This window comes from Ochotona princeps, chromosome 1, assembly GCF_030435755.1.
Source record: "Ochotona princeps isolate mOchPri1 chromosome 1, mOchPri1.hap1, whole genome shotgun sequence".
In the NCBI taxonomy this organism is placed as follows: domain Eukaryota; kingdom Metazoa; phylum Chordata; class Mammalia; order Lagomorpha; family Ochotonidae; genus Ochotona; species Ochotona princeps.
The window spans coordinates 109,212,064-109,239,396 of record NC_080832.1 but is presented as its reverse complement, the minus strand read 5'-3'; the positions used below and the strand labels follow the sequence as shown (position 1 = coordinate 109,239,396).

Sequence of the window (27,333 nt, the reverse complement as noted above, 5' to 3'; positions counted from 1 at the left end):
AACACACAGAACCTTCTACCACTTCAGAGAATTTTCCAACACTCATGTTTTAATAAATACATTGATGAAACTACCAGTGACTATATTAACATTAGATCTTATCTCTTCATTACAGTCAATGCCATGAACCTCAAGCAAACATTTATAGAATACCTACTTCATACAAGGTCATTGGCTGAGTAACAGGCAAGAATACTAAAAGATTAGAATCCATATACTTTGTCTCCAAGGGCTTGTAATTTTAATCAGCAGCAAGGCAAACACACAAAGAATGCTAAAGGACAAAGGTGGTATGCAAATGTGCAAATCAACTAACATAATGCCAACACAGAGGTGCTAAAGAAATAAAATAAAGAATTTATTTACCCAGTAAAGTTCCAGAACCATTGTTTAGGTAATCAATACATCATTATAAAGATAAGAAATACCAAGGCATCCTTAGGTGATCAATAGAGACTTACTGCTACGCTCATTTTAAAATATGATCAAAATTCTAAGTAATTACAAAAGGCAGAGTTTATGAAAGAAAATAAAAACTAATAAGATAAAGTGGCCATAAATTTTCTCACTATGGTAGATCTCAAGACTCCTGTATTATCAATTCTTGACTTAATTTTTCTCAACTGTCTATATAAAGACAAAAACTAGCACAAGTACAACCAGGCTCAAAACACATGAATGGTATCCCAAAACAGCCAAGGTAGACAGGAAAGAGAAAATAATAAAGGGAAACATGTTGTTCAAGTCAGACTTGAAGGTGAGCGTCTCCCTCCACACAACTGGAGCTTTCGGCTGGGTAAAACACACAGACTACCATGGCTGCCATGGATATTCACAATAATTTGGATGGTCATATTCCTATCCGTTCAAGTGAATTACACACACAACCCTACAGTCCACACAGCTTCTTCTTTTCTAACCCACTGTGACTGAAAGAACCAGAGGCAATACAGGCTCTATCCTACCCTCCTCATCAGGGCCCTCTGTCACTCTCCGGCAATCCCTTGGCAGCATGCAGACTCGGAATATTCACGCAATTTCTTGTCCCTACCATTTTGACCCATTCAAAACTTCTCTGATAAAACAGCAATTGCTAGACCTGAGACAATTTAGCTCCTCATTGGAAAAATGAAATTGATTTTTCATCATTTTCCCAAAAGAGGATCCCTACGAAACAATATTGTGACCAGTTATACCTGTGATAAAACATAGATATGCATAGATATCTACATATCTACATATATATGGGCAAGACTGTAAGGTTTTATAGAGTCCTGTGGCACAGGTATGAACTGAACTATGAGTTAGACCGTGAATTTCACAAGTGTTAAGATGACTTCTGACCAAGAGACTGAGTGTTATGGGGCATCCCTGTCTGCTCCAAATTAGTCACAAGGGGTAATCAGCTGAGATCACAAGTGAGGGTGGGGAAGGGTGTGGATCGGTTCTAGGTTCTCCCTGGCTTACACCCTCCCTGGCTTCTCTTCCTGCAACACCTGACTAAATGAACCTAGCATTTTGTGTCTTTGATCTTCCGACTTTAAAGAATATCTGAGGGGCAATTTCCAGCAGGAAAACTGTAAGAGCCAAAAAATTTTAGGAGCCTTTAACCACATTTCCCAGCTACCAAGTTTATTAATTCTTACAGGTTTTGCAGAATTGCAGAAACAAAGTCAAAATGATGGCTTATACCTAAAGGCAGAATATGATCTATCAGAACCGTAGCTTTTGATACCTTTTAAAAACATTCTTACTTGGGGCTGCAATCCATAGTAATAACAAAAGCTGAGCTGCTCTAGTTGAAAGAGGGTACAAGCCTGCAGCCCCCACTCGTGAAGCCTCACTTGCCCCAAACCCAACCCCCTTGTTCTTTGGATAGCCATTGATGCAGAATAAGAACACAGATACTCAGAACACACACAATAGCATTCAAAAATCTTCACCTGGCCTTGAACACTTCTAGCAAGGGCTCCAGAAATAGACCCTCTCACTGGTAACTCAACTTTCAACATATAGCAGTTTCAAAAACATTTATGGAACTGATATAACAAGTTAAGCCTCTGCTTGCAGTGCCAAAATCCCACATGGGCAGTAGTTTGAGTACCACCTGCTCCACTTCCAATCCAGCTCCCTGCTAATGTCTTGGGAAAGCAGCAGTGGATGGCCCAAGTGCTTGGGCCCAAGCACCCACATCGAAGACCTGGAGGAAGCACCTGGCTATCTGCTTCAGACCAGCCCAGCTCCAGCCATTGTGGCCATTTGGGAGTGAACCAGAGGATAGAAAATCTGTCTTCTCTGTAACTGTTTCGAATAAATCAATCTTTTAAAAATATTTTTAAAATAAGCAGCATTTCTGTCTCTTTACACACTTGTCTCTTCACTGTATCTTACTTAAGCATACAATGCTTTCTGATTGCACAGAGGGATTCACAGCTAAGAGTTTACTTTGAGTATCAAATGAGACCTTAGATTAAAGACTTCCAGATTCATGCTAGACAAAGTTAAGACTTTTAGATGGAATTATTTTACTTTGAATGTGAGAAAGACATCAGTTTGGGGGAAGAAGTGGAATGTTAAGGACTGAATAGGACTTAGCTCCCCAAAACTCATGTAAATGTTTAATCTCTGAAGTCTTAATGTTCAGGATTAATCGAGGCTGGAGAGTTGATCTTATTATGGTATCTACAGGTGAGTCTAGTGGTAGTTCAGGTCATTGGGAGGCAGTCGTCTTGAGAAGACTGGTTATTTGAGCTGAGTTCAGCATAGTTTCTCTCTCTCTCTCTGCTCCCTGGCTGATCATGGTGATGGTTCCTCTGTGCTTGTTTCACCATACCAGATGGCATAATGGGGACACCCAATTCTGAACTGTGAATCTCCAGACTATAAGCCAAAATCAACCTTTCTTTCCCAACAAGAGGTTATGGGGAAGGGAGGGGTATGAGAAGTGCATTTCCACTTTTCACATATTTCCTTTCCCTTTTGTTTATTTATTTTGTTAAGACACATTTTTGTAAGGCAAAGTGACAGAGAAACAGACTTTCCACCTGATGGTTCACTCCCCAAATGTCCGCAACAGCCAGGTCTAGATCAGGCTGAAACTAGAAGCCAGGAACTCCCTCTATCCAGGTCCTCCACCTGAACAGCAGGAACAGTAGTTGTGTCATCTTCCACTGCCTTCCCAACACATTAGAGGAAACTGCATGCAAGTAGGACAGTTGTGATTCAATGTGGGTTGCCAGTATCACAAGCAGCAGCTTAATCCTGTGCACCCAATGCAAGCCACTCCCTATCCCTTCTTACTCATTCACATTTCTACTAGATAAATATGGTACACAATAAGTATTAAGATAAATAGTTCCAGAGTGCATGCTAAACATTAAAGCTGCAAAATCTGACCGACCCCCAACTACCCTTTTTTGAGAGGGAGAAATGCACTTCTACACACTGCTTCACTCAACAAATGCTCACAAGGCAACAAATTCACAACAAATGGCTGGGCCAACAACGAAGCTGGGAGCTGAGACCCCAATCCAGGTCTCCCATATGGGTGTCAGGAACCCAAATAACTAAACAATCATCACTGAATTGTAAGGACTGCCAAAGTCAGAAGCTAGAAGTGGACATCAAATTCAGGCACTGTGATACAGGACACAAGTATCTCATTTGCTAGGCCAAACACCTTCTCCCCAACTGAATTTCTTACTTGGGATGTATCTGTAAAATTGATACCCTGAAAAATTGTTCTTCCCTGAAACAAAAAGCACAGCCAGTGTCTCAAAGTCCAGATATCCCCATATAAGAGTCAAAACTAACCTGCAGACACGGGCTGGAAAATACAACTTTTGCCAAGAGCGACACAGATATTGTGAATGATCTATCACTCTGATCCAATCAAGTTCATCCATTGACACTTCAATGAAGTATGAGTATGACCTGATAAGAACCAAAGGGGAAAACGCAGGAAAAAATTAGAATTTAAAAAAATGTTAGACTTTAATAAAACATTAAAAGGGTACAAAAATTTAGAACTCACTAATCAAATTTTCTACCTAACAAGAAAATTCTGACAATGAAAGCTGTACCTATCCCTCTAAATGCACTGAAATCCTCTCTCACCTTGTCTATCTGCCTCATCAACCATGACCATCTTCCTCTTCATCTCCCCATGGCCTAGCATAGTACCTGGCACACGCCTGGCATGTAAGACATCAGTACCTTTTCAAACACAGCCAGAACATCATACTCATTCCATATTAAGCAAATTAATAAAATCATGCTTGGGGAAAAAAACAGAGAGAGAAAAAATGCAGGAAAGGAGAGAATAGAAAAATAAAGAAGCAGAAAGTGTGTTTTCTCTCTGCATCATCCCTGAATAAGCATTCAGCCCCCACCTCTTAAGAGGAAAACCAACTTGCAATGATTCCCCACAGAGGCCAACTTATTCGCTGCCACCTCTTGGTCCTCCTAGCATCCCACATATACAAGCTGCCCACGGGGGAAAAAAAAAAATGATTTGAGGGTACACAATACGTGTTTCTTTTGGGTACAACTTGAAATCCGCCAGCTAATAATCCAGACGTAATGAAACAAGCCTATCATCCTCCCCTAGTCAGCTACCCTGGACCATAATACGCTGGTTCCATCATGAACCAATCTATATTCCCCTGTCACAGGCCAAATTTAAATTGGAGATGCAGTTATTACTTGCACTGTAATATCAACAGGAACAATCTTGGAAGATTTAGGTGGCCATAAATGTCAGCCTGCAACCCACAGTTGTGACCAGAAAAGGTCAGCTTGTTTTGTGTCATCCCCTCATTTTCTGCTGTCCCCTCTCTTCCATTCATTTTATCGCTCAGTCTCAAACTGGTTATAACCTTTTATTGAACTTCTCTGGGTTATCAGTAATGTAGGATATAATTTTACAACATGTCAGAATCTTTTTGGCTCAAGATTCTGAATTTTTCACCTTTGCTTAGGATGATAACAATTTCTATGAGAAAAGAACAGTTATTTGGTCAAGTCTTCCATGTATGTGATGCACATACTAAAACAAAGTGGCCTATAAATATTTAACATCATAGAAAAACATTATTTTATTATGTTTACACTAATTTCATTATTAAATGAGTGAAACATGGAAAGCTTTTAGACCAGTGACTATCACATAACAGTCCTGAAGAGCTACATAAGTATCATTATCGTACTATCATTACTAATCAGACTCTGGGAAATGAGATTTGTGACTTAGGGCACTTTCTCAATCATGAAAAGTTAGCCAATAAGATGCATGTCAGGGCATATATTCTTAACAATAAAAAAAAAAAACAGGAAGAGAAAACTGGAACATTGAATGTAAGGGACATGAGAAATGCAGGCTCCCATTTATGAAAGCTTTCCTCTGCATGCAAACAGCCTAAATGGCCAGGGGACAGCTAGCGAATGTTAACAGGAGACATGCACTACCCTGCCAGGCCTGCAGGACATCATCATGATTCCTGTTAAGCTCTTCAACCCAGACCCAAAGAGGCAGCAGTAGGGCCTACTCTCTGGGCATGCAGTGATTAGGCTACAAGCAGCAGCAGTGAAGACAGCTCAATTTTGATCACAATGCTGCTCTGGAACTTGTGCTACCATGGAGGGATTCCAGAGACTGCAGGTGGCCAGCCTATCACAGCGGCAGGCAGGAAGAAGCCTGAAGACACCTAGAAACTAGCTGGGTCCCCAGGCAGACGCCCACCACATTTCATCAAATATTCCTTTTTGTTTTGAAGATATTCACTTACAACACTAGAAGAGTATTGTTTTCTACATTCGTAAGACAAAATGCATCAAAAAATTACTGGAAATACAGAGAATAAAAATCAAGTAAATAATCATGAACAGTAACATTTTAATAACATTTAAAAGGATACAATGTTCACAATGTATTAACTAAAAAGTGAAGTGCTCCTTTTCTACAGCTTTACTTGGTAAAATTATATGTAGGCTTGCTACTATTTTGTCTATGTGTAAGCATATGTCTTGTTTATATGTGTCTATTCATAACTAAAACTCCACCACTGGAAATTTTTATTTTCTTCCATGTCCTTTTCTGTATTTTCCACAATAAACACATTAATTTCCTTTCTAAGCAGAAAATCACTACAAGTTATTTTTTAAATGGATATGTCTTTTAATTCTTCCTTCAGAACTAACCTTCAAGAGAAATAGCAGTCATCACAAAGAAATAAACCATTAAATCTGTAAAACCAAAGTAGACAACCACAAAGTGAGGTCATCTCAGTCAAACAGAATGTCAGTTTCTAAGCCAAGCTGATGACTCACCGGCTGTCCCGGTCCCACAGGAGGATTCGTATGTGATTGATAATGGACGGCTGACCCAGCTTAATCTCAATGCCAGACCGGCAGTCATCATCAATTGGGTGCCTAGAAAATCCATGGTCCAAATCGTAATTTTGAGTATCACCATCTAATAAGGCAGATTTCAACTCCCCTTTCACAACCTGGGCTCCATATTTCATAGTTGCAATGTTTTCTTCTGGTACTACAATTAAACACAGAAAGACAAAGTAAATGGTTACTTATTAAATGATTCTACTTGAGGACGAAAAGAAAAAAAAAATCTAAAAAAAAAAAGCACTCTAGTATTAGCATTTTAAAACGGCATAAGCAACTCTACAAACATGGAAGCTACAGAATGACCAGAAGGATTAAAATATCATCCAGAGTTTAAATTTAATATCAGTAACACAAAGTGCCTGGGACTAACGTTACTAAGAAAACATGAATTAGGGCCCGGCGGCGTGGTCTAGCAGTTAAAATCCTCGCCTTGAACGCGCCCCGGGATGCCATATGGGCGCTGGTTCTGATCCCAGCAGCTCCACTTCCCATCCAGCTCCCTGCTGGTGGCCTGGGAAAGCAGTCGAGGACGGCCCAATGCATTGGGACCCTGCACCCGTGTGGGAGACCCAGAAGCGGTTCCTGGTTCCTGGCATCGGATTGGCGCGCACTGGCCCGTTGCGGCTCACTTGGAGAGTGAATCATCGGACGGAGGATCTTCCTCTCTGTCTCTCCTCCTCTCTGTATATCTGAATTTGTAATAAAAATAAAATCTTTAGAAAAAAAAAAAAGAAAACATGAATGATCCTAGAAAAAGCATGTTCCAGGACAGTTTCACCAGGTTCCTATTAGTTGTCTTACTAATATTTACTGGACTATATATATGACCTGTACCTGCCATCTGGAGTGAGCACAGCACATAAAAGCAAACAAGACAGGTTAGATCCCCGACACAACACCAGAAAAAGAGAGTGGTTGGTCGTATGTGAGTATGCTACATCAATTAATCTAGCTTTTTTAAAAGGATTAAATTTTAAAAATATATTTATTCACCTGATAATTTTTTTAGAAAGGCAAGTATCAATTGGTCAATCAGCATTGCAATTACTATTAAATCCCCATCTTCTTCAACACTGGGCTTACTAAGTACAGTTGTACATAGATCTCTACAGTGCTCTCTCTGCAGTCCAGCCCTCAGGGATCAAGGAGCTGTCCTCCAGGTACTAACATTCTAAAACTGATGCTCTCCATGGAAAGGCAAGAAGTTGCGTAAGATGCTGAGCTAACAACAGCTCTTCCTTTAACCAGGTGTATGACTCTGGGAAAGCTATCCACTCAAGTTGGCAATGCCTATCCCCTAGGAGGTGTGTATGTATTCATTTCAAACAATAAATGAGCATGTTTGTACAACACAGGGTTGTACAAAAAATAAAATAAAACTATCACTACTTCAAAACATACATTAGAAAGCACACAGTAACAGAACATCTAAACAAACATTGAACTCTCACAGTGCATGCACATCTTGGGGGACTGTGATCTGAGGGGGAATAGCAGGAGTTATACTCAGACTCTGAGGGAAAAGATGGTAATTCATTATTGCAAATTTCTTGGAAAACTGTTGTTCCGAGGTGGGGAAGAGTGGAACTTAAATGAACATGGTTAAACAGTGGCTCCAGAAGAAGATAATCAAACAGGTGAAAAACAGATAGTGGGGTGCAGTTTAGCTAACTAGCAACAGAGTACAGCAAGTCAGCAAAAGCAACCACAGTCAAGCTCAGCTTCTCACCACCATGAAGTTACATGTGGATTTAGAACTATCAAAGGTCTCTTGTCAGAATCATCCATTTCCTTCCATTCACTTAACAGGCCTTATATAATTCATCTATATGCCAGACACTGTCCCATGTCCTTTATAATTATCCATTCCTTTTATCTACTCCTCATAATTTTGGTACTGTACTTTAAGGGTTATTATCTCAATCTTACAGATGAGAAGTAAAGAGACAGAAAAGTCAGATGGATTTATTTGCCCAGGGTCACACAGCCCACCAAGGACAGAACTAAGAAACCTAGGCAGTACGTCCACAGGGGTCCTGTGGCACAGCACCTTGTCACCTCCCACAGGATAAGTGCTCACGGTCTGACCCATGCTTCCCTTATTAGCAACCTTCCCTTACCCCTACAGAAAGCAAACAATCTGATTAAATGAAGAGAAAATTGGACATGAAGTACAAAAATAAAGGTTTTAGACTCAGGTTCTATCACTCACTTATCCCCAAGGGAAGCCTCTGAGTATGTCTTCTCATCTAAAACTAGCTTGCCCAAACCATTTCTCAGGATTACTGCAAAAGTTACACTACAAATAATGTATGCTGGAGCACTGTAGCAGTCTCAAACATTAATGCAGACACTTCTGAGGCCTCATTCTGCACCAGGTACAGCTGCAGGCACTGGGAGCAACTTAATGAATGAGACAGAGAAAGGGCCTGCCTCCTTGCAACTTCGACATAGGCTGACCTAGGCTGAGGCACTGGATTAGCAAGCGAACAAACAAAAGCTTCAAGCCTTCAACTTCAATCAATGATATATAGCTACTTCGTAAAAATAAACACTCTTGCCCTGATTGTGAGGACTAAAACCTGCAAGCACACATTCTCTAACTGTTGCCCATTGTTATCATCTCAGGACTTTTTTTTTCTTTTTTTAATTTCAGGGGCAGAGAGACAGACATATGGACAAATAGCTCATCTCCTCTAAGCTTTGACACAAAACAAGTCAAGAGGAAAGCCAAAGAGGGGAACATGAAGCTTTTAGATTTAGAAACTAGTCTCACCTTTGGATTTCCTCTAAACATAAGCTTTTTCAGCACTAAAATTTATCAAGCTAGAAATAACATGCCAGGCACAAGAGTTTCAAATGACTGTAACTGAAGTCTAAAATAGAAATGAAATTTCTTCCTCGAGTCTAAGTCTTCTTTTGAAGTTTATTTCAAGAGTACTTGAGAACTTTTCTAGCCATTTCTGATATAAATTCATTCCCTGAGTGTATATTTCACTTCAAAATGGAGAACATTTATACAAGTGGAAATTCTCTCATGGTAACTGTAATGTATCTTCACTGGATAAAGTACAATTTAAAAAAAAAACACAGAGGTATAAGATAAATTTAATAGAATTGATGAGAAAATTTAAATCAACAAATAATTTAAACTATAATTATACTTGGTGCCTACATTTCTCTATTATATGTAGAGACAGAGCTCTCAAAAAATATAAATCGGGCTCGGCAGCGTGGCCTAGTGGCTAAGGCCCTCGCCTTGATCCCATATGGCCGCTGGTTCTAATCCTGGCAGCTCCACTTCCTCTCTGTCTCTCCTCCTCTCAGTATATCTGACTTTGTAATAAAAATAAAATAAATCTTTAAAAAAATACATAAAGCAATGAAAATTAAATACAGTAGATAAGAATCAATTTTTCACACAGTTTTTAATTCATTTTATAAACTTTTTTGTTAAATTTTTATTTTGAAATTTTGACATGTAGGAGAGCTGAATGGGATGTGGGACAAATTGGACCAGTCTGCCATATATACTGGCAAGCACAGGAACTAGGGCAGGGGGCGGGCCTGGTAGGGTTTATTGTGGGTCGCTTTGACTAGGGCTGCAGCTCCCACTGGTTTATGTGAGGGCCAAGGGTGAGGTGAGCAGAACCAGGCTGAACTACAACACCCACTGTTTCATGTGGAAGACAGAGCTGGAAACAGTACTGACCCAGCAATTGCAACCATCAGCATAGGCATAAGCTGATTAGGGCGACAGACTGTGCCAGACCCTGTACTGGCAAGCACACACAAGAATCTGGTCTGGGATCACCTCAGATGAAGTTTCTTTGGGGATCCTTCCAACTGAACTGCTGATCTCAGAACACCAACCACGAAAAGAGAAGTGCAGGCTCCATGGTCTGACCATTGAGTGCAAGTGTCAAAGCTGGGCCTCCTCAGAGGCTCATATGGAACAGTGGACAGCATATCCAGGTGCACATGGAGGATATGGCAGTCCATCAGAACCTGCAGAGGACACCTGGTACCACAACAGAGGACGGAGGACAGAACAAATCAACTACTCCAGTCAAAAGCTGGCAGTGAATTCCTGGGCAAACGGAGACTCTAAGGTGAACTATGTCAGCCAATGGATTCCGGAGAGATTTCTTTGTACTTGGAATGACAAGATCAGCAGCAATTCAGGACTGTTGAACTATCAAAACCACTTGAGCAGTGCCCTCGGAGCATGCCCCACTTCGAGGACCTGGGATGGTTGGGAGGCTGGGTATGACTTCTCCCTTTATCTCTTCTCTTACCCCAAATATAGAAAATAATACTAATGATAATAATAATAATGTGGAAACCAAAAAAAGTAAAGAAATACATTTTTAAATAGAGAATATAAGCAGCACAATCTATGGAAGGGCACTGGGTACTTGAGTCAGGACACCAGAAATGTGGCCACAGCTCAGCCCATCAATCTCACTTGGTAGTATTATGTAAGCTTCATAGAGCTGAAAAGGACCACCTCCATATTCATTAAAAGAAAAAAAAAAGTCCTAAGTTGCCTCCTACACACTGGTACTGGACCCAGCCCTGGAAACTCAGAGGTACTGAGCACATAATTCCCCATCTACTAAGACAAAAGAGCAGATACACAGCCACACCCTGAATCCACAGGGGCTTATTCATTACAGATGGACCCATTAACCCCTCAAACACAAATGAGACCTTCCTTATCCCAACAAATAATAATTAGGAAGGCACAAAAGTAGCAGAATTCCTAAAGTCCTCGCCTTGAACGCCCCGGGATGCCATATGGGTGCCGGTTCTAATCCCAGAGGCTCCACTTCCCATCCAGCTCCCTGCTTGTGGCCTGGGAAAGCAGTTGAGGATGGCCCAATGCATTGGGACCCTGCACCCGTGTGGGAGACCTGGAAGAGGTTCCTGGTTCCTGGCATCGGATTGGCGTGCACCGGCCCATTGCGGCTCACTTGGGGAGTGAATCATCAGACGGACGGAGGCTCTTCCTCCCTGTCTCTCCTCCTCTCTGTATAGCTGACATTGTAATAAAAAAAAAATAAATCTTTAAAAAAAGTAGCAGAATTCCAAGAGTTTTAAACTGCTGAAGGCTCGGGCTCGGCAGCGTGGCCTAGTGGCTAAGGTCCTCGCCTTGATCCCATATGGCCACTGGTTGTAATCCCGGTGGCTCCACTTCCTCTCTATCTCTCCTCCTTTCAGTATATCTGACTTTGTAATAAAAATAAAATAAATCTCAAAAAAAAAAAAGTGCTGAAGGCTCACTGTTACTATCACTGTCTCAATGTAATGGGTGTGACAGATTTGAATTCTAGTTAAGAAGCAAGGGGACAATTACAGTCATTTATTTATTTTTTTAAAAAGCTTAAAATTAAAATCTAAAAAGTTTCCAGCACTACTGGGTGCTGAAAAACCACAGGCAAAAAGACTTAATTATGGTCCTCTAGAAGTTCCACCTAGCAGGAACCTAGGCAAGCAAACCAACAGCTCTAACAGCACAGTAACAAAGCTCTCTGACTCTGATGCTTGACTGGATGCATACACACCAATAATTTAACTTAGCAGCCCTGGGAATAGACTGACTTTGACTCAATATAGAAATCTTGAGAATAGATTCTGTAATATGCTCCCTGCTATAAACAAGCAGAAATAAGAAATTACTGTTCTCTTTCCCAAAGTCTAAAACCTGAAATATATAATATAAAACATAACTCAGCCTTAATCAAAAAAGCACGAACTTTCAAGATAGAAATATCCCACGGCTAAGATAAAGCTACATACTAAGGGAATGGTAAAGGTAGTTCAGATTTCCTAAGGAAAAAATAATTTAATTAAAAAGCTAACTTCCTTTTCTGCAGCTGCACAGAAAATGCTCATCTTATTATATATGCATAAAGTGAGTCTAAACCACGTTCCAGAAAGACCAGCCATCACTGGCACATTAAAAACACCTTCTGGATCCTCTTTTTCTTCTTAAAGCAGAAAAAAAAACACTCCATATTTTGGTAGACAGCTTTAAGATATATAGTTGTAAGAATTAAATCTCGAGTAACATCCCATGCTCCTGGATAGGTAAAATCAATATCATTAAAATGTCTATACTGCCAAAAGCAATATATACATTCAACGCAATCCCAATCAAATTGCCCAAAACATTCTTCATGGAACTGGAAACAATGATCCAAAGGTTCATCTGGAAGCACAAAAAACCACGGATAGCTAGAACCATCCTGAAGAACAGGAAGTTAGCAGGAGGAATCACAGTTCCGGACCTCTGGACATACTATAAGGCAGTGGTTATCAAAACAGCGTGGTACTGGCACAAAGATAGAGAGGAAGATCAATGCAGCAGAATAGAAACACCAGAAGGAAACCCACACAGATACAGCCAAATAATCTTTGACAAAAAGACAAACGACAATCCAGGCAAATGGGAAGGTCTGTTCAATAAATGCTGTTGGGACAACTGGTTAATAGCCTGCAGAAACAAAAAAATAGATCCACATCTCTCACCATACACTAAGATCAGATCTAAATGGATAACAGATCTAAACCTACATCCAGAAACCTTCAAACTTTTGGAAGAAAATGTTGGAAACACACTGGAACACTTAGGGGTAGGCCCTCACTTCCTAAAAAAGACTCCAAATGCAGTAGAAATCGAGACCAAAATAAACAATTGGGACCTCATCAAACTAAGAAGCTTCTGTACAGCTCGAGAAACAATCAACAAAGTAAAAAGGCAACCCACAGAATGGGAGAAGATCTTCGCACACGACATAGGTGATAGAGGGCTGATCTCCAGAATATACAAAGAGCTACAAAACAACCAAAATGTCAAAACAAACAAGCCACTCAAGAAATGGGCACGGGAAATGGGCAGACACTTCACAAAGGAACAAACCCAAATGGCAAATAAACATATGAAAAAATGCTCAAGTTCCCTGGCAATAAGGGAAATCCAAATTAAAACATCAATGAGGTACCACCTAACACCAGTAACACTGGCCCACATGAATAAAAGCACCAACAACACTTGTTGGCGAGGTTGCGGGGGAAAAGGGATCCCTACTCCACTGCTGGTGGGGCTGCAGGCTGGTACAGCCTCTATGGAAATCAGTATGGAGAATATTCAAACAACTCAAATTCAACATACCGTATGATCCAGCAACAGCACTCCTAGGAATATATCCAGAACACTTGTTTTATGAGAAACCAACATGCACTCCTATGCTCATAGCAGCACAATCAGTAATTGCAAAAATATGGAAGCAACCAAAATGCCCATCAGCAGAGGATTGGATAAGAAAGCTATGGTTCATCTACTCCATGGAATACTACTCAGCTATTAAAAAAAAACAAAATGCAGTTCTTTGTGACCAAATGGGCCAAACTGGAAACCATAATGCTAAGGGAAATGAGCTAATCCCAAAAGGTTAAATACCACATGTTTGCCTTAATTTAAGATGATATGATGTTATGTATAACATGTTATGTTATGTATGTTATATGTTGTGTATAAACTAAAATTGAAATGTCAATGAGGTGGTCACAGAAGGTGGTTATGAACTCGCATTTACTTTTAACATATTGGTTACTCATTACTACGTCAATTAATTCCATAATGATGTAAATTTTTGCTGATGGTATGTTGGAGCTTTCAATTGACTGGGATGATACTCTGCTGGCTCTGTCTTCAGACCAGAGAGGGTATACCTAAGAAGCCGTTGAACTTGACTGGACAATAAGATGCTGGACTCTATGTTTGGTATACGCTCACAATGGGGGAATTTCAACTGAACTTGAGCTGTGGTTATGCAACTAGGTGGAGGAATCCACCATGGTGGGAGGGTTTGGGAAGGGGTGGGGAGAACCCAAGTATCTATGTAATTGTGTCACATAATACAATGTAATTACTGAAGTTAAATAATAAATAATTAAAAAGAATTAAATCTCCCAGTAACCAATGGTAATGAAATTAAAAAAAAAAAAACAAGCATTAGTATCTATGACCCTAGTTCAAAGCAGAACCTCTTTGCATTTTGTAAGGAGTCTGCAAGGACACAAACATCTATCCACAAAAGAGTAACAAAAACAAGCAAATCCTGTCAACAATCTCAAAATAACCATATGTATCTCTCCAAAACAAGCCCAAGAAAATTCTTGAATTTCTATGTTTTAAAATTTTTTAATTTATTTTTAATTTATTTGGAAGGCAGAGAGAGAAGGGGGATTTTCCAAACACTAATCCACTCCCCAAATGGCTGGGCTGGAGTAGGCTGAGGCCAGGAGCCAGGTGTTTCATCCAGGACTGCACCATGGGTGCCAGGGTCTAAATGCTTGGGCCATCTTCTGCTGCCATCCCAAGGCATCAGCAAGGAACCAGGTTGGAAGTGCAGCAGCCAGGTCTCAAACCACTGTACATAAGAAATGGACCTGGCGCCATAGCTCCACTTCCCTTCCAGCTACCTGTTTGTGGCCTGGGAAGGTGGTGGAAAACAGCCCCAAGACCTTGGGATCCTGTACCCACATGGGAGACCTAATGGAAGCTCCAGGCTGCTGACTTCAGCTTAGCTCCGGCCATTACAGCCACTTGGGTAGTGAACCAGCAGATGGAGAATCTTTCTGTCTCTCCTTTTCTCTGTAAATCTGACTAGCCAATAAAAATAAACAAATCTTAAAAAAAAAAAAAAAAAAAAAAAAAGCAAATGATAGCACTGGACCTAGCATGGTATGTATCCTAGAGTTAAAATCCCATACAGGTATTGGTTAGGATCTCTGCTGCCCCATTTCCAGCCAGCTCCCTGTTTGTGGCCTGGAAAAGCAGTAGAGGAGATGATGAAAGGCCTTGGGACCCTGCACTGCATGTGAGATCCAGAAGAAGCTCCTGGCTCCTGGCCCTGGAATGGCTCAGCTCTGGCTGTTACAGCCACTTGGGGAGTAAATCAGCCAATGGAAGATATTTCTCTTTGTCTCTCCTTCTCTCTGTAAGTCTGACTTTCCAATTAAAAAAAGAAAAAAAGAAAAGAAATGGCACTGCAGCCAGAGGCTTAACTTGCTACACCACAATGCCAGCCCCTAAAATTTATTTTTAAAGACTTCTTTACTTGAAAGGCAGAGTTACAATAAGATATGAGACACATTTCTTCCATCTGCTTGCTCACTCCCCAAATGGTCCCAATAGCCAGGACTGGGCCAGACTGCCACATGGGTGGCAAAGGCCCACATACTTGGACCATCTTCTGCTGCTTTCTCAGGGCACATTAGCATGGAGTTGAATCAAAAGTTAAGGGATAAGGATTCAAACTGAAGCCCATATGAAATACCAGCATCACAGGCAGAAGCCTAACTAGCTATACTACTACACCAACCCCAGTTTTGAAATTTTTGAATAATCTCCCTATTACTGCCACCTGGTCCAAAGCCTAACTCTTAATGAATTCAATTTCAGAGTTTTATCAGCACTTCAAATCAAACCCAAGGTAAAAGGGGGATCAAACAATGAAGGGGAGCTATGTAAGAGAGGATCAATGAGGATTTGTTTAAAACTAATGAATCATCTTGTGACCTCTCCACCCTCCATCCTCCCACACTTTACCCAAGGCGAACTCTCAACTGGTGCCAGTCTTGGGCACCTCCAATTACTTCCTGGACCTCTCCCAACCTGCCTTCTCTAACTACCATATTTCTGTACTACCTTTTCACCTTAATCCACCCACCACATAGTCAACATGTTGTAAATTCTGTCTTTTCAAACATTTATAACCTAACTCTGAGTGCTGTCACTCAGACTTCTGTCCAGACCATTCAACAACTCATCACAAATTAAATCTGAAAGTTTTCTCACAATTCTTATCCTCCTTGACCTTGGGTGATGCCAGCACTGGGAGAGACCAGTGGCCACAGCTACCACATAAAAACTCTCTACATTGGTTGGTCTCTGTTACGCTCCACTATCCAACTGTCTTTCCACCTCTTAAGTCTTTCTCTCCTTAGACACCTGCCTATTCCTTCTCCAAGTCTCCAGCTTCAATCTTTACTTCTTTGTCCATGCTGTTGCCCAGGTTTTGACACTGTGATCAACAGCTTTGGCTACTTCTAAATAAAATGCTTCCATTTCCTATTAGATATTTCTCATTGTATTCATTCAGCAAGCATTCACCAAGTGCCTGCTATATGCTATTCAATGTGTTAAAAGATTGAGGACAATCAATAAGGTCTACAAAAACTTCTTCAAGGATCAAAAGCAAGTGAATAAAAATGTTTTAAAACAACATGATCAATGTGCTAATTCCCACAGACATACAGAGATGAGGAAGAATATACTAACAGTGATATTTTAACAATGGTTTCCTATTTTGTGTATAAAGCACATTGTTTTAATTCTGATAACATGTACTAGAAGATATAAAACTAAATATTTAATACTAGGTTATACATCCAGCAAATAACTAATTCAGGATTTGAAATCAAACTTGACACAAAGTCTATGCTCTTTTTTCTTTACTATGTCCAGTGAAGATATCTAGCGCTAATGAGTTAGAAGTTTAAAGTTTAGGCCAAGAATGACTATTAGAGATCAATCTACATCGCCACAGAATGTCTGAAGCCACAGTAAAGAAAAAGATCATTCAAAAAAATAACAAGCATGAGACAGAACTTACAATTTAAATGTCCCAGAAGCCCTCAAACTCAGTAAGTCCAAAAAGCAGCTCAGCATCTTCTTTCAAAGAATTACCATACTTCATTAACTCTACAGACACACATTTTTCAAATTTTAACATTTCTTAAATCAGGATGTGGCAATCATAGTACATCATGCTTAACAGTATTTTTTCCTTTCTTTCGTAAAAGATAAAATAACAGCAACTAAAATTTTATGGCTTCTTTGAATCAATAAAATATGGTAACCTCCTAAATTTAAATCTCTGGTATCACCAAGATTTAATTTTTTCCCATAATATCCTTCTATTTCGTTATTTCCCGTTCTCCCTGCTACCAATCAGGCTTAATGCTGTCCAATGTGTACTGATGTGTGTACCGATCCAGTCTTCCTGAATCCAGCTCTTCATTATTCCAAATCATCTAGTACGGTACCATGGGCCGATCTTCCAAAACCACCACTGTCTGTGTCCCACATGTCCGACCTTAAACCTGCTATTCACTGCACATCAGGGAGATTCCAGCCTAGTTTTCCTGAGCTGACCCTCACAAAGCTGACCTGCCTTTCCTGTCAGTCAACACAAACCTTCTGCTTTAATCAACCTCTTCTAGTCCCCATCCCTCAATAGCTTCAATCTTTATTAACCTCAGCAGTCTTCCCACTTGAACTTCCACCCAATCCCTGTGGCACTCACATTAAACTCTAGCTTCAAAACTTACATGAAATCATCCTCAATCATTCCAAGTCACACCCTCTTCAGAAGTTCTACAGTTTATGCTCTCTTGAACACCTTTACTTAAACTTTTCATGTCTTAGAAACATCAAAAAAAATTAAAAAAATCAAAGGCAATGAATGAAGGGAAATTTCTCTTTTGTTGTTCATTTTTATAGCTGTAGCGGTTCTTCTCTCACTTTTCATGTCTTAGTTCCACAAAGAAATTAAAAGAATCAAAGGCAAAAACTGTGGGGTTTTTGTCATTTTTGTTTACATTTTTTAGGTGCAAAGATTCATCCTTTTGCACTCTGCCCTCCACCCAATTATTATTCCCTAAATTACCACAGTAGTACAGTCCCTTAGCAACCATTACAAGATTAACTTTCTCCCACTTAAATGTATCATGATGTGGTATGTATAGCTAAAGCTAGAAAATTTAACACCATGTTGTATATGTACACTTACATGTTTCAAAATGGAAGTTCTACTTTCATTCAGGAGTAGAGGTGTGTACTATAATGCAACTTTAATTTCCAGTGTACCAGTCTCCATTACTTACATAGCTTAGTGGATTATTACATAAACTCTGGAGCCAGGCTACATGCTTGACTGTCAGCACCCAAGCTTTCTGTGTAAACTTAGGCAAGTTACTTAACCTCTCTGTGCTTCATATTTTTAATTGTAAAATTGAGTTTCACTTAACTCAATGGAGTAATCTAACTGAAATGGATTGTTCTGAGAATTACATGATTATGTGGGACCTCTTTTATGCATGGTAAGCATTCTGTGTGCTATTACTTTCATTAATAAGAAAACTCAGCAGGGAAGTGTCAGAAATGCTACATAACTGCCAGTTATTACTGCTGTTAGTTAGAATCTCCATATTTCTGGTTCCAAAAATAATTAAATACATGGCAAGTGCTTGGTATTTCTCTGATGGAGTAAGAGCATGAGAAATCCCTTTTCAGGAAAATGTCTATTTCTGACAGTCAGGAGGGAGCAGTTGGAGAAGCTGACCAGCAGTGTCAACGAATACTTCTTTTGAGTTCCACAAAGGTCATCAGTCTGAGGAGAATTAACTGGAAAAGGACAAGGAAAGGCATTCCTGCAGAGCTGTATGTTCCTAGCCATACAGAACTCATGCATATCTCCACTACAGTCCTGCAGCTAGAATTATGAACTTGAGAAAGTAGCTATTAGATGGAAAGAAAACCTGTTGGCAAGTTTAGAACAAACGGTACTTACTAAGCATGCCTCTGTAGTTGAGGTCCATATCCCGACTCTCTGACCGGACTTTGATAGCATCCAGAATGGCGTCAGGAGACAACAGTCCCGAAGGCCTTACCACGTTCAGGAGTTCAGTGAGACTCATCAGAGGTAAGCGCACAGCCTGCATGATTTCAGCATGATTCTCTTTTGAATTGTGCTTACACCAGTTTAACAAGGCTAAGAAAATATCTTTCTCAGGAGCTGCGAATGAGTCTCTTAACACGATGTTTAAAAGTGCTGTCTGAAAAGGACAAAATGGAAAGAACCGAGTCATCCTGCAGCTGAGCCACACACAGGGCCCATCAGCAAAACCTTACAGAACCAACATTTAGTTCTTTTGAGTCTCTTCCTCCCTTCTACTTTGTGCCACACACCCTCCTGCTCATTACAGCTACATACATAACAAGAAAGGATGGTACCACACTTGTCTTCGCTGCCAGGCCATCCTGTACCAAACAGCAAGAAGGAAGACAGCAAAACAAGGAACTATCAACACACAGGTTTTTCAGCAGAATGCTCATTTATAAATCCAGTGTTTATAATTCAAAATCATTTGTTTCATAGCATCATTGCAGAGCCTTATTTATGCTAAGATTTCCAGACTGACCTTCAAAACAAGTGGTATAATCCTCAGAGATTCCTGTTTTTAAAAATTAAATGAGATAGGGTCTGGCACAATGGATCAGTGGCTAAATCCTCGCCTTGTATGTCCTGGGATCCCATATGAGCACTGGTTCATGTCCTGGATGCTCCACTTTCCATCCAGCTCCCTACTTGTGACCTGGGAAAGCAGTGTGGGATGGTCCAAAGCCTTCAGATCCTGCACTTATGTAGGAGACCCAGAAGAAGCTCCCAGCTCCTATCTTTTGGTTTTGGATCGGCTCAGCTCCAGCTGTTGCAGTCACTTGGGAAGTGAACCAATGGATAGAAGAGCTTTTTCTTTGTCTCTCCTTCTTTCTGTAAATCTGCCTTTCCATTAAAAATAAATATTTCAGGGCTTGGCAGCGTGGCCTAGTGGCTAAGGTCCTCGCCTTGATCCCATATGGCTGCTGGTTCTAATCCCGGCAGCTCCACTTCCTCTCTATCTCTCCTCCTCTCAGTATAGCTGACTTTGTAATAAAAATAAAATAAATCTTTAAAAATAAATAAATAAATAAATAAATAAATATTTCAAAAAAAAATTAAGTAGGATGGGTGGGTGTTATGGTGCAACAGGTTAAACTGTAGTTTATGAAAAGGGTATTTCATATCTGAGTGCCAGGTCAAATCCTGGCTACTCTGCTACCTATCCAGCTTACTCCTTATGAACCTGGTTAGACAGCAAAAGATGCCCAACTAATTGGTCCCCTGACACCCATACTGGTGACCAGGATGAATCTCATGGCTCCCATATTTAGCATGGCACAGATCCGGCTGCCATGGTCAATTGGTACATGAACCAGTCAATGGACAACTGATTCATAATCAATCTCTCTCTCGTCTGTTCAAACAAAAATTTTTGTAAAAAAAAAAATGAAATAGGATAATAAAAATCAGTTTCCATTCAAAATAAGATACATAGCTTTTAAATGGATTTTTCTCATTAGAAATATCCAGGTCCTAGAAGGAGCACACAAAGAAAAGGAAAGACAATCACAATTTAGAGTTCAGAAAAAGAGTTGAGCAAAATACTTTTACCTCTAACTAGAGTGAAGAATTTTGAGCCAATGATAAAAGCAGTGACTTAAATACATCCAATGATGCCTAAGACCTCCTTTATGAATATTTTTCTTATATAAGGAAATATAAGTCACACTCTAAGTTGGAGAAAATCAAAAGAAAAAAAATCCAAAATCACAAAGGATCCTATTTGTAGACAACCACTTAGCAGCACTTCTCTTTGGTATTAGAAGAGCCTTAAGAGAAAACAAAACGAGTCAGCATCTGTCTTATATGATCTCGAGTCCCAGCAGTTGCAGAAAAGTGACCAGATCATCTCCTGCATACAAATGATCTGTATTTTTTTCTTTCTAGTCTTCTGTCATATTTCTATAGCACAGGTATAAAATAAAGCAGTGCATGCCTACAAATTAGTTGTGGAAAATCACATACCTTAGAAAGAGAGAGGAAACCTTCACTTGAGAGTACCTCCTGAGCATTTCTGTCCATAAACATGCAACACATACAAGTTAACTTGGGCAGTGAGTAGAGACTGGCAACATCAAAAGTCATGCAGACATTCTGAATATTAAGTATGGTACACAGATACTCAGAAGTGGAATCCTCCAGCTCTGGAAATCCATATTTATGAGCCAGGCTCAGAAAATCCAGCAGCACCTCCTCCTTCTCATCTGTCAGTGTCGCCCGCCCAGTGTAGATGTATTTAAGCAGCATTGTGAACGCTTCTGCAGTAGTGTCTTGGAGAGGGATTTCTGCTTCAGGCTGAGATTCTCTCATCCCACCATATAGTAATGCTCTGCAAATGAGAAAAGAGACCCATAAGGTGATTCTCAAGTAAGACCTGCTGCCGAATGTAGGAAATAATGGTTATCACCGCTATGTAAACATAAATGCGTTCATTGACACAAAGACCCGGTGAAGAAAGGCAAAACTGACATTTTATTCTCTAAAAAAAGCAACAGGAATGATTTAAGAACTCTTCTGAATTAATTTACAAGCAAATGAATTAACGAGATACTCTGAAAGCTCAAGATATGTTATAGACATTAAATAGAAAGACAAAATCTTTGGAGAAGGACAGTGTAATCAATAAAAACATTTTGTTAAAGGTCAACAAGACAGTTTGAAAAGTAAAACTATAGAAGATGCAATCAGAAAAAAAGTACCAGTCAGATACCATTCTTTACTGCCAGACTGGCAGAAATTAAAAATCAATTACTACTGCGAAAGTAATGGGAAAACAGGTTCCTTCATGCACTGCTCAGACAGCATATATAAATGGGCCCTGCTTTGGACATTTAGTAACATCTATTCAAGTCTATGGTGTAATACCCTCAATTCAGCTATTTCTTTTGTAAGACTTAATCATAGAGTAATAATGTAGCACAGATAAATGCATGCTGGAGCACTGGATAAAATCTAAATGGCCAAATAGGAACATGGCTGAAAAAAATGTGACATACACATTCTTCACAGCCATTAGAAAGATCAAGGGAGATCAATATCTACTGTCCTGGGCAGACACATCTTGGATCTTCCCCAGGATACAGCAGGTATGGGAGGCTCAGTGTTCTCCTGAGCAATAAGCTTATTCTTACTTGGCAAGCCAGAGCTTCTTGTGACAGCCAGCACTCGGGCCTCTCCTGATGGCTGACAGCCATCTCTTTATATCAGGAAAGTGTCTCAATGAGAATCTGCCTAGGGTAGCTTTGTTAATGACTGAGCTCAGTCTAGTGAGGCATCAGACATCACAGAGGTTCACCATGGACAAAGTCAACAACAAAGTAGACATGTTCTATTCATTCAAATTAATCTTCAAATTTTCTACATCTGAGTTTCCTCTTGAATAGGCTGATTACCTAAAAGGTAACTATCTACAATTATTTTCTGTAGGTAATTTTTACAATAAAGATACACTTTTCTTATAGTCTTAGTTCTAATACAACCATGAATCTTAGTCCCAGTCAATACCGAAGTGTCTTAATTTGCAGCTGTCAAACTCTGCATCTTAGAGACATATGCTGGATTACCTACAGATCCTGGGCCTCAGTGGACTGAGGCGAAGAGGTGGACAAGTTCATGGAGATCAGTCTATACAACACCACTTCTCCAAATGAATCTATTCAAGTCCCATTAGTCATCAAATGAGAGGAAAACAGAGGGCAAAGAAGGTCTGCCTGAAAAACCTTTTATAAACCAAGGAAATGACTGAGTACTGTCCAGCCTGAGAAGCCTTCTAACCCTTGAAATCTAAAATGGCTCGTAAAGAAAGGAACCATTCTCAAAAAATTAACACCAGTGGCAAAGATGAAATTCTTACAGATGCTAGACTGAAGAGTTGCTAGAATCTGTCATTAGGCTTGGCTACATAGTTTTCAAAGTGGAAAACATCAGTATTCTCAATAAGCAACATGAATCTTCAAACAAGTTTTACATACTTACCTAAAATACTGGCATCTGGCTGCTAAAATTACCCTGTGGGCAGGAAAACGCTTTTTTTCCACAACAAATGTGACATCGCCATATTCTTCCCCAATCAACAAGGCACCAATATGTTCAGACAAAATGTGCACATGATCAATCTCCCCCACTGCAGTGAAGGGGCGAAGAGGATGGCTGTTACTCATCTTGTGGAATAGATGATAGTCACTGATCTATTATTTGAAAAAGAAAGAAGAGTTAGTGGGGTAGGGAAGCACATTTAGACAACCACAGGCCATATACATTGCTAAGGAAAAATTTAAAGTGCCCTTTTAAAAAAAATCACATGAGAAATTCATTATTGATATTATCATCACTAACATGTTTATTCTCAGAAAAAAAAAATCCATCCTGCTTCCATTATCTCCAATACCTTCACTGTCTTGTCAGGAACGCAAACAAGACAAAGTCTTCAAATACAAGTAGAAATTGGAGTCATCACAAGCTAGACAACTGAGTCCAGGTACGGGACACTCATCCCTTACAATACCTCAAGAAACAGAAAACAAATAACGAGAATAACTCTTCTTTTCACACAGATTTATTAAGTAAGGCTGAGTATAACTATGCCTAATGGAAAAAAATCATTTGAATGTAGACCCGAAACTACATTACAGAAAAAACAATTTATGTCACAAGAAATTCAGATCTAAAACCACATTAAACATTTTATTTTAAAAATTGCAATATTCTTGAGTCACAAAAGTAACCTAGAATCTAGTAGTGAAAATTTACAGTAGCATCCTACCCCCTCCCAAAACAAGAGTAATTCTAACATTCTTTTTTTTTTAAAGCTTTATTGATTTTTATTACAAAGTCAGATATACAGAGGAGGAGAGACAGAGAGGAAGATCTTCCATCCGATGATTCACTCCCCAAGTGACCACAATGGCTGGAGCTGAGCCGATCCGAAGCCAGGAGCCAGGAGCTCTTCCGGGTCTCCCACGCGGGTGCAGGGTCCCAATACTTTCGGCCATCCTCGCCTGCCTTCCCAGGCCACAAGCAGGGAGCTGGATGGGAAGTGGGGCTGCCAGGATTAGAACCGGCACCCATATGGGATCCCAGTGAGTTCAAGGCGAGGACTTTAGCCGCTAGGCCACGATGCCGGGCCCGAGTAATTCTAACATTCTGCTCAAGACTTTACTTTTCATCCCAAACTTACACTTCCAGTGATAAAGCCGTCAGTTTACACAAACATAATTAAATTTATCTCAGTTACAGGCAAGTCTGTACTTTCATATACAGTGCTTTCCCAGAAAGGAACTGGATGCAACTATTGCTGAAGGACTATGCCATTATAATAATATGGGGAGGGAGGGGAAAAGAGGGAGAAGGGAAGGTGAGGGTGGGAATCTTTATACCTACAAAATGTGTCATGGAAAATAATAATGAAACAACAACAACAAAAGAATTATCTGAAAATAAAACAATTGTTTGTGGAATAAAAAATTTTCTGAAAAGTAACTGAGGGGTCGGATGGTGGCTTAGAAGGTTACACTTCAACCGCAAATCAGACATGCCATATCAGAGGCTGGAGTCCCAGCTGCTCCACCTTTGACCCAGCTTCCTGCTAATGTATCTAGGAAAGCAACACAACAACTTGGGCCCCTCCCACCTATTTGAGAAACTTATATAGAGTTCCTAGTTCCCATTAGATATTGAATTAAAAGATCTTTTTTCTTAGGTAATTGAAAATTAAAGTTAAAAGTTATTTATCAGTTTTACATATTAGAAAAAAAGAAGTTATTCTTAGAAAGCTGGAAGTTTTAACATTTTAAATCTCACACAATTACTGTACATCCCCTTAAATGAAAAGTCAAATGTGACCACTCTACCACTTCACCACCCAGTCAGGCAATGGTACCCAACACTGCCAAAGAGACCCCATTCATAGCTTCGGTGTGGGCTGGTATGTAGCGATCAGGGATGTTCTATGCTACCAGCCCATCTCTGGATTCCTAATTGTGCTGGTGTATCTGTCTAACCGTAATTGTCTCCTGGGTACTTCCCTCCAAACCACTAGGTCTCGGTCCCCAAGCATGCTTGAAACTTTCATGACCCTGTCACTGGGAATCACCCAAAATTCATTACTCACCTACACTAAAACTGGCCTTAGTCATGGCCGACCCCAGGCAGCAACTAGATATCTTAAAAACCCCAGAGTTCGCCGCCGGGCAGCCAGCAGGCAAAGCCTGGCACCACTTGGTGCACTGGCACCCAGACTCATAAGTAGTGAGCTGGATCAGAAGTGGAGCAGCAGGGACTAAAACTGGAGCTCACAAGGTAGACTGGAGATGCAAGCAGTGGCTTAAACTGTTATGCCACAATGCCAGCCCCCCATCCCATTCAACAGGAAAACCCCCACATCATCACCCACTGTTTCCATGAAAGCACATGACGCTAAACAAAACACACTCTTTTCCCAGGCTGAGCTGAAAGGACGCAGTACATTTTTTCTGCATGTTCTATGCTATAAAATTCACAACATTTTATCTAGCTCATGGATAAAATTCCAATCATTGACAAAATGACTCTCTATAATGACTGATTTTTGATTAACCAATATAGGAGGGAAATTCACAGTTCTTAAACTGACACATCATAAACTGCAATGCTCCACATGTAAACATCAAGATTCTTAAGATCTTTGCTTTTCAATCTGTATAATTTCATTTTGCTGAAATTTACATTTTAATTACGTTTCACTAAATGGAAACATAAAGAGACTATTGCTGCATACAGAAAATAGCCACTTAGTACAGAACAAACACATTTTTTATTGGTGTAAAGAAGTAAGTCTTATTAGACATGTGGTTCCCAATGAGCTTATCACACACTGGAATCATGAGGAGCTTTAACATGGAGAAAAGACAAGACACCCCAGCCCCACTCATCAGAGATTCTTAGTTCACAGAGCTGGAACGGAGCCCAGGCTTTGGAATCAACCCTTCAAAGTGATCCAGAGGAGCAGCACAGACAAAACTCACTGATTTAGACTCTTTTAGGTTTACATCCCCGAATAGGTTACACACAAGTACAAGTGAAATATGCGCTCAGACGGTATCACAGAAGGCGGAGAGTGGTGAATCAAGAGCTGGGGCTGTGGAGACCATGGTGGAAATCTGATATAAGAACCCAGACCTGGAACTTGCTGGAGGTTGTGGCACAAGTGGCTGCAAGCAAAGAGTTATGTACCAACCGCAATAAGTAAAATCGCATTGTAGACCTGTGGGAGACACAGCTTAGAAATCTGCCCCAAGGAGAAGACTCCACTAACCAGAAGTGCAATGACCAAGAGCAAAAGAAGATACAAAAGCACAATGAATATTACTGAAGACTCACCTGCAAAGGAGCAAAACCCTATGTCAACCTCAGAGTTAACTGAGGAAGACATCGAGAAAATGGAGGACACAGAATCCATAAGACTCATTTTAAAAATTCTGATCAACAATGAGAAGCTCATGCAAGAGTTCAAAGAATTTAAGGAAGCAATAAAGCAAATCAAGGCTGGTATATCAGAAATTAAGAACACAGTAGAGCAAATTAAAAGTACAGTGGAGAGTCTCCAAAATAGAATGAAGCAAGCAGAAGAAAGAATCTCAGGATTGGAAGATATTTCCTGTCATCAGAGGGAAGCAAACAAAAAGCTGGAAGCAGAGCTGGATTAGGCCAAAGAAAGTATTCAAGAACTGAAAGACACTATTAAGAGGCCAAATATAAGAGTTATGGGAGTCCCAGAAGGTACAGAAAGAGAAGCTGAGTTTGCGAATGTATTTAATTAAATAATAAAGGGAAATTTCCCTAATCTAGAGAAAGAATTGGGAAACAAGTTCCACGAGGGGCACAGAACTCCCAACAGGCTTGATCAAAAGCGATCTTCACCAAGACACATGATCATCAAGCTCTCTTCAGTCAAACATAAGGAAAAGATCCTTAAATGTGCACGTGAAAAAAATCAATTGACATATAAAGGAATGCCAATTAAGCTCACAGGAGACCTTTCACAGGAAACTCTACATGCCAGAAGAGAATGGAGTGACATATTTCAGATTCTGAAAGAAAAAAATTGTCGGCCCAGGATAACATATCCAGCAAAGCTTTCTTTTGTCTTTGGAAATGAAAT

The 27,333-nt window shown here is 40.1% G+C and overlaps 1 protein-coding gene across 4 annotated transcripts in view; it reads right to left on the bottom strand.

Moving 5' to 3' along the window:
- Positions 1 to 27,333, bottom strand: part of BTBD9 (BTB domain containing 9) — a 452,784-nt gene that overhangs the window by 379,785 nt on the left and 45,666 nt on the right. For all 4 annotated transcript variants that reach the window (XM_058663652.1, XM_058663659.1, XM_058663648.1 and 1 more), the window contains 5 exons: positions 23,172 to 23,383; positions 21,162 to 21,525; positions 19,047 to 19,311; positions 6,328 to 6,547; positions 3,814 to 3,933 (listed from right to left, as the gene is read on the bottom strand). In XM_058663652.1, coding sequence (XP_058519635.1) covers positions 3,814 to 3,933; positions 6,328 to 6,547; positions 19,047 to 19,311; positions 21,162 to 21,525; positions 23,172 to 23,356 — 1,154 coding nt within the window. In that variant the 5' untranslated portion in view covers positions 23,357 to 23,383. Of the gene's footprint in view, positions 1 to 3,813; positions 3,934 to 6,327; positions 6,548 to 19,046; positions 19,312 to 21,161; positions 21,526 to 23,171; positions 23,384 to 27,333 lie in introns of those variants that run through there.